An 11,911-nucleotide genomic window follows, 5' to 3' on the forward strand; every position below is an offset into this window, starting at 1 on the left:
ACTCCAAGACAGACGAAAGGAGATGTAACAGAAATGTCTACAATAATAGAATTTGAAATGTCACAGTATCACAGATTTAGCGCTGACTTCTGAAACTATGAGGTTCAACTTAAGTTCAACATGGCGAGTGACTGAAAAAGCCCTAGGCTCTGCTAGCACACACCATCCTCCAAATTAAAAGCCATGCTCTAACCTACCTGCTGTAACTAAACAGAAACAAATGACCTGATCTCATTTCTACAGAACACAAAGTACGTTTTCTGCCCTCTTGGTGTATGAGAGAGTTACAACAAGGTAATTCAGGGCAACGACAGCTTATGCCTCTGTCTTAACCTATGAAAAGTCATTAAATTCCTACCGCAATATGAGTTCGCTTCATCACATTCACCGTGAGAAAAGCATGTGCATTCACTTACTGAAAAGCAGCTGCAACTTGACAAGTCTAAACCTCCGTTTACACTGTGGTAACTTATTCTGGATAGCTTTGAGCCTTAATTGTTATCACTTTATCCCCTCACCCGTCTCCTCCCCTCTTTCCCCAGGGACTGACATCCTGGCTGTGCGATGTCTGATTTACAGACAAGATTTTTCTGCTGCACAGCCCTAACAAAGGCTCCAGCCAACTTCTCTGCCCTTCCACGGAATAGTGACCCCTCTGTATCAACAAACTATATGACTGGTCCTTATATACAAGTGAAAATTTGCAACCAGAGTACCTTGTCCTCTGGTAGTAATATATTAAAAAGGAATGAGTGAATCTGGCTTTCTGTTTATTTTTCGTCTTTGAGCATCTGCTCGCACGTCAGACTCAGCTCTGCTTATCTGCACACAGGTCCACTGAACGCAGCTGTATATACCCAGGCACACATAAGAACAGAATTAATAATCCAAAAAAGCCCACACATACAGGCAAAATAAAGTTAATCGAAGTTTTAAACATATGAAAGTAGATAAAGGGGCCTGGTTCTTTTTATGACAGACACCGCCACCAAACTGGTGTTGCTCATATAACCTTGAGCCAGCAGACACAAAAGTTTGTTACCAAAGCTTCCTTCTGCACAAAATCTGCTACACATGCAAAATAGCCCATGTAGTCACTTCTCCTCAAGTTTCTAAAGAAAGCAAGAGTCAAAGAGCCTTAATGGACATTAGCATATTTATCTATGTTAATAGGCTGAATTACCTAGTATGTAACACTCAAATGAGCTTCAATCACAGTCCTCCCCGTTTTCGATGTTGGTTAAGGGCATGGAGAAAGATGTTATCAGCTTAAAAGAAGACTTTGGGTGGGGGGGGGGAAGCAGATTTATGAGAAAACACACACATACAAACTATGCTAGAAAACTAAGTGTTAGAACTCCTCAAAAAGCACAGTGCAATTAAAACACGGTTTCGCTAACGGCTTCTGGGCTGCATTTTAGCCTGCAAGCAAGCTGGCCAAACTCTTCATACTGCAGATAAAATGGAATCTCAGCTAACATTTGGTCAATTCCTTCCTTTATTTTTCCATTTTTAAATCAAAGCATCTAGCTCTTCAGATTTGTGAGGACAAATAATACCTCCCAGTGCAACTTAACCCAAAACAAACCTCTCTTCCAAAAGCAATGAGCAGGTATTTATTTTCCTACTCATTGTTTATTGCTACAGAACTTTAAAAGTTATTGCTGAAGCTTTCAGTTATCTTGGCTTTTCATTAAAGGGTATGGAGAATATCACCAGAATCATTGTGAAATCAACACTTTCTTTTAGTTGTGATATCCATCTAAAAACAGATGCTTCTTCCAAAAACAACTAGTTTGAACTTTATTGTGTTTGTTTCTTCTTGCAGGTGTCAGAGCTTCCACAAAGACACTCATAGCTATATATCTTCAAACATTACAATGCTACTCTTAACCTTACTGTCTATTTTGGACTGCTATCGAATCCAACTTGCAGCATACAAAATAGCATAGAATAATTAACTTTGCATGTTAATCATGAAACAATAAAGTCATAACGTTCTGATTAAGTCACCGACCATTTACTATTCCCATTGAGTTCTGCAACAGCTAAAGTTAAGCAACATCTCAAATGTGCTCCAAATCTCTTATTTTAGTTTTCTAAAGGCAGCATTTGTGGCTAATTTTTCTGACTACACTGGCTTAAGTGCCTGACTGAGATTACCACAAATAGCCTAGTACGGTCTCTCCAGTTCTTGCATCACCACACTCTGCACCCAAAGCTCAGCAGTTCAGTGTTGCTCAACACTGCTCATTTTCTCCTCAAAATGTATTTATTCCACCTAGACCTAAAGGCAGGGAGTATTCCATGTAAGGTTAAAAGCAGTGCAGTTTTATTGCACAAATAAGGAAGCGCTGTTTCTACAGCCATCTCCCTGACTACATCCGCACCACAGACCCAATCCTCACTGCTGTGTGTAGCTGGGAAGTAAATTCTCGTGAAGGAAAGGGCAAATATAAAGCCCTCAACTACATGGACTCTGTATGCAAAAAGCAGCCTCAAGAGCTGACTTTCATGCACGGAGAAGGGACTAGAAGCCACTTAAAATAAAGACTAATTTGCAGCTGTCTCCTGATAACTCTAGAAACTGTCTCCAAGTCAGCAGCCCATCTAGCGTATTCAACATTTCCTTTGAAAAGAACCAGAAAAGCCAAACTGTGGTTATGTTCGCTGTAGAAGAGCAAAACAGGCTGGTCCAGGACTGGCAAAATTAACTCAACTTCCAATATTTTTAATTTATCCATATTCTAGGACTTCTAATAAAAATGTGAATGCCATACCCTGTCCTTCAGGGGGGACATTAATTTGCATGTCCTTCCCCTAACTGGTTGCCTATTCTCTCAAAACTTACAGGTTGTTAATGTTTTGGAGATCTCTACCATTTCTGCCAGCTATGGCTGAAACTCATAAGGGCGTGAAAAGTTATTTGAATGAGAGAGCACATGTATATATATACAAACAACTTCACCAGGGTGAAAAAATGTTGCACAGAAAGGAGGACAGAAATACAGAAGCATTTTATAACAAGAACTAGATCCGCAGAAGACCATCATGGGCTTAAACTTTCACTGAAAGTCAACAGCTAAGTTTCCCAAAGACCTCTGTGGACCTGCCCCATAAATTTCAGGCGTAAACAATACAATCCCGTAACCACTGCTTAGCTCAGAGGATGCTACAGTACCGTACCTGTCTGCTACGTCCATATCCCCTTCGATCTTGTTGAGTCCTCTCATGATGTTATCAAACTGCTCGCCCTGGTAATGCAGCACTTTTGCTGTGTCCTCCAGTCGTTTCTGTGATCCAGTCAATAACCCGGTCAGTTCTTTTCCCTTTGTTGACTGCAAAGCTGCTGCTTCTGCTCCTGTGCCTTGACTTGACAGCAACTGCTCCCTCCAAAAGTGCTCAAGGATGTTGAATACCACATTTCTGTTGGGTTGCAGAGAACTGAACCAGTGCTTGGTGTTCTTCTCTAAGATGGTAAGGGAGCTGAAGATTAAATTCGAAGACTCCTTCTTGATCTCACCGATACTAGAAAGATGGAAGTTGACCAAAAGCTCCCCAGTCTTGTCAGCTGTAAATTTGATTGCAACAGGAGTCAGCGAGAGTCTGCCAGAGACCCATTGTTTGCTGGTGTCCAAGTAGTAAGAACAAGGCCAGCTATGGATACGTATGTCTTCGTTCATCAGCTCGCCGTTCAGATCCTCTTCTACAAGAGCAACGCTCTCAAAGCCAGGAGGAGAAACTAGAACAAAAGAGAAAGAAAAAAAGCAAGAATCCTTAGCAACATATAAAAGCTGACATTAAAACACACTCCTAAATAATAAATCCCATCCACAGCTGGCTTCCAGTACTTTCACTGTACCTTTCAGGTGCCCATCCAAGACAGATTTGGAAATAGCTGTGGATGAGTTACAAAATTTGGTAACCATTTCTAACCATCTGAATATTCCTTCACAAAAAGGCTCACCCTTTCTGACCAGGACTGTCAATATTATTGCCCACTCTGTAACAGCACTGCTTCCCCTTTTTATAATGTTCTCATCATGTTTCAGCACGTGATTTACAACAGCACAAACTTCAAATGACTATTGCATTAATGCCCTGGTTATTTAATACCTGCTGTGCTCCAAGTGTTCTGGGCAGGGGAGGTGCTTTATAATTAGATTATCTGTACGTTCACATGCATATATTTATATTTTTGGGTGGAGGGGAACCCACCAAAAACAGAATCATGAAAAAATTCTAATAACTTTCATATAGCCCTTTTTACTGAAAAGTGATCATGTGAAAAGTTTTTCATTCCTTACCCATCATCAGAAGCAACTTCCCATGGGCCAACAGGTACCAAAGAAAATTCAAAATACATCAAAACGCAAGCTCATAAATATATCTCTACAACAATCACAATAAATAACTGGTCCTTCCCCTTCCACTCTGAGATATCAACATCCAGGTATGTTACAAACACACCCAGAATGTCTATTCAACATATTAAAAAAAAAAAAAACAACCCAAACACCACTGACGAGAACTCACAACCATTAAAGAGCAGAAATGCCCAGCCAGAAATGGATAAACGTTCTTCAGAAATTGTCACTATCTCCGATCATCACTCTTGGTCTCAAGACAGACTTGCAAAAATACCAACCTTACGAAACTCAAGTGGCTACTAGAACTTCTGGTAGAACACCACAGCCAAAAAAACCCCCAGATCGGTAGTCTTTCTTCTGTGAAATATTAGCTGTTGCTCAGCTACTATCAAAGATGTTTGGAAATGGGAGTTTGGGAAGAACTGAAAAGCACTTAGCTGTGCTGCTGGAAAAACCCTGACGGACCGAAGTGGAAGTTAAGATGAACAAGATGCCACAGTGGTACCGGGAGAGGTGCTGCTGGCCTGGCGTGCAGAGCAACTGCGCACCCATGACAGCAAAGCAAGCAGCAGCAGAACTGGCAGAGGTTGAAAAGAGCCAGCAGAACCGACTCTGTTCACTCAGCGTGAAGGGACACAACGGTCAGGACAATGGTGATTTCATTGCACCTCTGTGACAGGCCACGTTTCCCTGGGAGCCCGTGATGCTATCTGATGACATAATATTAATCCTAGAAGACTTGCTCACCGGTATCTGGAATCGCAGCAAGAAAACACGGAGCTGTCACGTGCCCCAGGCCTGGCTTGCTTACATCAAAACAATCTCAAATTTGGAACGGTAAATTAAACGAAACAGCTGGAGTGGCATCTCTCAACACTTCCAAAGAGGCTTCTTGTAGCCAAGGGTCAGATTGTTTCCCCTAACATCTCCTTCATAATGCTACAGTTTGCAGCATGAACACTGAAGCCCAATTGCGTTCCACAACTAAGTTCTTTGTGAACACCCATTATGTAATGGTGATTTAATTACTCACATATTCATTATCTTCTCAAAGCCTCTGATGTATCATAGCACAATTTACAGATTAGTACCGTAACATTATTTCAAGGTGTTCTGCTACCTGTATGGCACACAAAATGAAAAGAGCTCCACCACAAAATCCCCAGTTAGGTTGACACTGACACTAATTACACCTTTTTACTTCAGTACGATCTGCTCCCTTAAGGAAATGTCTAAGAATCCTAATGCAAATAAAAAAGCTGAGGGTCCTTTTTCAGGTAGCACTGGTGTGAATTCCTACAGCACATGTCAAAGATCTCCAACTGCCTTCAGACCGCTGCATCAATAATATCCTTAAATAGAGTGCTCTAACTCTGCATCCAGTTCCTTTATTAAATATATTCAAAACTTCAGTATTACTGAGATAAGGACTACTCATGGTATATCATATTCCACAAAAATCTTTACTTTGATTTTCACACCTTATTTCCATTGCGTTACGAGTTTTAGTGATGCAAATGGGGAAAAAAATAATCCACGACTTTACAAAGCAGCTGGATTTTAAAGTGAAAATTCTCAATCTGTTCAGTTCTAATAAAACTGCAATCCAGCGAGAAGCTGCCTCTCTCGGCAGTTTACTATGGGCCAAAGAGGGGGGGAAAAAAGCCCACAGAAACCTGATTTCAGTGAGTCGCTATAGCCCACAAAACAATGACAAGTTCTAGGAAATATGATTTCTAACAGCTCTATCAATCATTTGCTACATAAATTCATAATTTGGAGAAAAAGCTAAAAGCTCTGGCCTCATTTCCTCCATCTAGAAAAGGAAGGTAATTCCTCCAATGCAGCAAGGTTAGATCAGACAGATCTGATAAAGAGAATGTTTTTTTCCAGACTGATTGGGCTTTGTGAGCAGCCAATGATTCTCATTTCTATTTAAAAGTTATCTTCTTTCTGTCACACAGAAGAAAAAAAAAAATTATTCACAAAAAAACAGAGAGAATAAAAATACTTTTTAATGATCAGTCAAACGTGACTGCAAAGAAACAAACATCAGCAGAGGGATTCCCAAGCAAGCTTTCACAGGATACTTTAAGTGGAAAATATTTCTAATATGGATACAGGATTTATATCCTACTAACTGTATACTTTTTGCTACCATAACTGACAACTATGTCAGTTTAAACAACAACATGAGTTACATTAGTGTTGAAATCAATGACAGTTGAAACTTAATCATGTTATAGCTTTATTAATCAGGATTTACAAATTACAAATCCAGATTAGGTTTAACTGTTTGAAATTGCCTAGGTTTGAAGTAAATACGATAGTAAATAGACAATAAACAAAAATAAACATCTTTTATTACACCTTCAAACTCCTCATACCCTAAACATATCACAAAGGCAAATGAAACTCAGTGAAAGAACTCCCATCAGATTCAGAAAAAAAATAATAATAATTAAAAAAAAAAAAAAATCCATCAGCAGCCTCCCTGTCTATCAAAACGGTGCGTCACATTCAGGAACGCAATAGATCTCAGCTCATACAAAGTAGCTGACGCCCCCTTCCCCCACCCTGTGCAAGTCTTTGCTACTTTTACCAGTTTCTGAAAACCTCATCAACATCAGCACGCTGCTCACAACAAGCTGCTGCCCTGAGATGTTATTTTCAAAATAATATATATATAAATAATGATGAAACCAAGGCACCGAAAGATTATACGTCTTGCAGAAGATCACACGGGAAACCTGGAACGAAACACAGGTTTCTCAATGCTCACTGCTGGGACAGGCACCGCAGAACATAATATCATCTGAAAAACAACTCCTAGACCTCGCTAACAGCAACAGCCACCTTCAACCAGGCACAGCCGTACCAGGGAGGCAAGGAGGAACTGTAAACAAGCAACTGACTCCAACTTGTGTAAAATCTCAGCCTAGAGCCCATTTTCACACGCTAAGAGTTCCACAAACTCTCTCCCACCACCACCAGCTCCTCACCAAGACAGCATTTGCTCTCAAACCTGCTCTCTACCATTAAGGTTGTGAAAATATCGATGTCTGATGCAGTCTCACAACTGTGTCATAAAAAAAGATCTTCCTAAACCGTATCTCAAGCTCCTTACCTCTGTCTGTAGACACAGAACTCCCAGGCAGCCTTTTGCGGGCTGCTGCCTTCACAGACCCATCCATCCGTACGTATAATTTTTTTCCTGAGTATTTCTTTCTTTTCAAAGTCCAAAAGAGAAGGTAAAAAAACCTGAAGCTAAAGCAAAAATCCTACTATGCCCGTTACCACAAGGAAAAATATATAAAGAATAGAGAATGTGTATTTAACCCTGGATCTAAGAGTAAAAAGTCCTCCCAGTCCAGGAAGAAATGAAGCAGTCACTTGACCTGTGTATATATATGTGTACATGCCTTGGGTCATATGACTTTTGACTCACCTGAGAGCTTAAGGGCTTTGCCTGGTAGTCAGCTCCTTTCTGTGCCTGAGGCCAGAACTGCCAAGCAAAAACCTATCTGGTAATTAAATCCATTCATTGTTCCAGCACATTTTTCCCCAATACAATCACGTTTTAATTAGGATCACATCTGCACTTTTTTTTTTTCCCTTCTCTCTCTCCCAGAGAAGAAATTTAAACCTTGCAGAAACACAGAAACACATAAGGATAACCATTTTATTCAACAACGAAAACAGTCATCAATGGTACAGAAGACAGCTACTATTTATGAACATTCAACAACATATTATAATTTAACACAAGACTTCAAGAAGTCGGATTAAAACACATGAGAAATTTTACCAATGTTAAACAAACAAAAGAAGAAATGGTCACAACTGTTTGAAGTTGGCTGGAAAAAGGCAGTAAATATGTACTTGACCTACGACACTCATGCATTGTGTCGTATACCATCGGGCAATAACCTGCGATTACGGTTTTTGAGAAGCTAAAAACCATCGTTACCCTATTACTTTTCTAACTCTATTCTCCTCAAGTCAATGGTGAAGAAACTTCTTGGTCTCATCTACTTTGCCTTTTATAAAGCAGAACCTTGCCTCTACTTCTCTCCTATTAGCTTGCGCAGCACCTGCATGGAGGACATCTCATCATACTTAAGCTGTGCAATGAAAAGCAATGTTAACTATATCTACTTAATCTCGGTTGTAAACATCAAGCTCACCGCTGAAGGCCAAATAGCTCAGCTACTGTCCTTCAAAATGAAAAGATTTTTTTCCCCCCCATATTTCCTAAAATTTTGACAATCACATTTCAGAAATGCTGAGCTAGAGGCCTTCCGCCACTTACACAGCTGGTTTACTACAAAGAACTATTACTCGAAATTCAGGCTCGCTCTCCTCTCCTCCTCCCATGACTTTGTTTTGACCCCACCAGTTGAAGTTCAGCATTGTGTCACTCCCATTCTATTTCTCCGAAAACATGGCTACAAGTTCCTTGCATAACAAGACGTGGAATGTTCGTGGTTTTGTAAAACACACTGAAAAAAGCCTTACCTGCAATAAAATACACCATTCCAGTATTCCCACACAGAAAAAAAAAAGAAAGAAACCCAACCCCGCCCCCCCAAAACAAACAAAAAAACCCCAACAACAAACAGATATAAATCCTTTCGAATACCATGTAAAGGACTAGGCTGGAAGGAAAAAAAAAACAAAAAAACCCACCAAAAAACAAACAACAAAAACCTCAAATGGCTTTAAATTACTTGTAAATACAGTCAAGAAAAGGTTCAAAAACTTGAGAGGGTTATAGTCCTTAAACCACCTCCCTGTATGCAGTGGAAGAAGAATAGACATCTGAATGATTTCACAATAAATTCCTTCATATTTTTTAAAGAAACCCATGTTTGCCTACACATTTATCTACAGCCCAGAGGATGCATGCAGCCTCTCCCAATCTGGGCTCCCCAACATCACCACATTATCCACATCCTGTAAATCACCTCTTTTTTTAGCAAACAGTTTGTCTTTTTGACACATCTGCCCCCCGAACCGAGTGCAGCCTCATACACAGCTACACACAGCAGCACAGAGCAAGAAATAAGATTAGCAGCAAAGAGATATGGATTATATTTCCGGCAGCGTCACCACAACATTGTATAAATTCTTTAGCTAACACATAACTCGGTGGCTGCTTCTATAAAAAGGAGGTGACTCACCTTCTCTTGTGAAGTGCTTTGAGATCACTCAATGAAATGGAAGCATTACTAATTACCCCAGGCGCGAGGAGATGCTACCTACACTGGGAGAAGGTGCTGTCGGCTCACGAGCAGAACCCCGTCCCTTTGCAATGCGTCTACCTCAGAGCCTCCAAACCTTAGTCACGGATTCTTCTCATCAGCCCTCGCTAATTAGCTACAGAACATTTCTGCACACGTTTCTGATGTGTTGGTGTTTGTTTCTGTTTTGTCCTCCTCCAAGTTTCCATAGGGTCATTATCTTTGGGGGTTTATTCCCAAAGCTACCATCTGGCAAATGATGAGTTTAACGTTCCTGTGAGCCCAACAACCCTCATAATAAAAATGTTTATAAAGCCTATCAAGTGACTCTCCCCTCTTTTTAAACTAAAGGCCTAAGACGCAGTTCCACCAGGTTTCTACCTCTACAATTCTCCAAAATGATGCTACAAGACATGAAGTACTCGGGGGTGGCCCTCCAAGAGATGCAGCAGACAAAGACACACAATACCTCTCTACTACAGGGAGGTACTACTACTACCTCTCTACACAGAGAAATTCAGCTCCTATCATCTGAAAAGATCAACAGATCCCCACTAAAGAATAGCTCTAGACTAAGGGGCTTCTCCACATCAACGTTACCGTCCTTCTGTGGAAAAAACATTGTGATCCCACTCCATTTCTGATACAAAGCAACTTTATAGCAGACCAAAGTCCCACCAACCTCTCCCAAATACATTTAAGTATGGGACTGCCACTGTTCCCATTCTTTAACCCACACCAGCCCCTACAGCATCCAGGTTAAACCTCATCAGCCTTCCTTTCAATCCTGACCCTGTCTCAACCTCTCCAACCCAAAACACACACATCTACACTTCCCAAACCTTGCTCCCCTGCCCTCCCCCGGTGCCCTACCCCACCTCAGGGGTGAACCCTCCTCTGTCCCCCTTCTTTCCTCCCACAACTTGCTCCCTTCTCATTCCCCAGTGCCATCTCCAAGACTCACTATGTATTTCCTTACCCCAAGCTAGAACTCCCCCCTCCTAAAAAACACTTCCATCCCTCTCTTCCTTTTTCCCAATACAAAGGGAACCTTCTTCCTCCTCATCTCAAACACAACACAGTCATCTGCTACACCAGATCTTTCCCCAGTCCCTGTTCTTTTCCCAATACCAGAAGAGACCCCACTCTTTCCCTAGTCCTACTAGGGAAAGCCATAGATCAGTCATCCAAAATCCTTTTCTCCACTGCTAGGCCAGGCTCCACCACAATCCTCATCTCTCCCTCTGCCACAGCTCTAGGGCAAACCGATCTCTAGAGCTCTCTGATCTCTCCTCCCTGGTATCCAGTGATAGGACACATGGGAATGGTTCAAAGCTGCACCAGGGGAGGTTTAGACTGGACATTAGGTAGCACTTTTTTACTGAGAGGGTGGTCAAACACTGGAACAGGCTTCCTAGAGAGGTGGTTGATGTCCCAAGCCTGTCTGTGTTTAAGAGGCATTTGGATAATGCCCTTTAAAATCACAGAAGCATAGAATCATTTAGGTTGGAAAAGACCCTTAAGATCATCAAGTCCAACCGTTAACCCAGTGCTGCCAAGGCCACCACTAAACCATGTCCCCAAGCACCACATCTCCCCGGCTTTTAAATCCCTCCAGATGGGGACTCAGCCCCTGCCCTGGGCAGCCTGGGCCAGGGCCTGACAGCCCTTTCGGTGAGGAAGTTTTTCCTAATATCCAACCTAAACCTCTGCTAGCACAACTTGAGGCCGTTTCCTCTCATCCTGTCACTTGTTACTTGGCAGAATAGGTCAACCCCCACCTTGCTACATGCTTTAATAACATGCTTTAACTTGGTCAGCCCTGAATTGGTCAGGCAGTTGGAGCAGATAATTGTTGTACGTCCTTCCAACTCAAATAACCTATTCTATTCTATTCAAACCCTCAAGACCAGACCGACCTTCATCTCTATCCTTCCCCTATCCATAAGTCAGATACCCAAATCCCCGTTCCCATAACTCCCCCCACTCTAAGCCAGACCCCCCCCCATCCCCAAGCCAACTTCCAACCTCTCCCTCCTCATCCTCCTCTCAGGCTTAGGCCAAAACACCCTTCCTACACCCCTACCCAGATACTACCAACCTCCACCTTGCCCCCGAACCTCGGCTAGACCCCCCCAGTCCCCCAGTGTCCCCCTTTCCCCCAGCCCTCCCCTCCGCGCCCCCGCTCCAGGCCGGGCCCTTCACCCACCTCCCTCAGCGCAGCGCAGGCCGCCGGCGACCCCCGCATCGACGCTCTGCGCCTGCGCCCTCCGCCCGCTGCTATTGGCTGAGCCGCGC

The 11,911-nt window shown here is 42.2% G+C and overlaps 1 protein-coding gene across 6 annotated transcripts in view; it reads right to left on the reverse strand.

Annotated features, from left to right (window-relative positions):
- The window catches only part of SNAP47 (synaptosome associated protein 47), a 33,666-nt gene extending 21,765 nt beyond the window's left edge, over nucleotides 1–11,901 (reverse strand). For 4 of the 6 annotated variants that reach the window (XR_014230028.1, XM_082328744.1, XM_082328741.1 and 1 more), the window contains exons 1-2: nucleotides 11,823–11,901; nucleotides 3,187–3,742 (exon numbers count right to left, since the gene is read on the reverse strand). Coding sequence is in view for 5 of the 6 variants with exons in the window: in XM_082328744.1 (XP_082184870.1) it covers nucleotides 3,187–3,683 (497 nt within the window). In the remaining variant the exon portion in view is untranslated. Of the gene's footprint in view, nucleotides 1–3,186; nucleotides 3,743–7,818; nucleotides 7,881–9,553; nucleotides 9,731–11,822 lie in introns of those variants that run through there. The other 2 variants (XM_082328743.1, XM_082328742.1) reach the window with 2 other exon arrangements.
- Between the last annotated feature and the right edge of the window lie 10 nt (nucleotides 11,902–11,911).

The sequence above is a fragment of the Platalea leucorodia genome, assembly GCF_965183815.1.
Source record: "Platalea leucorodia genome assembly, chromosome: 1".
NCBI lineage: Eukaryota > Metazoa > Chordata > Aves > Pelecaniformes > Threskiornithidae > Platalea > Platalea leucorodia.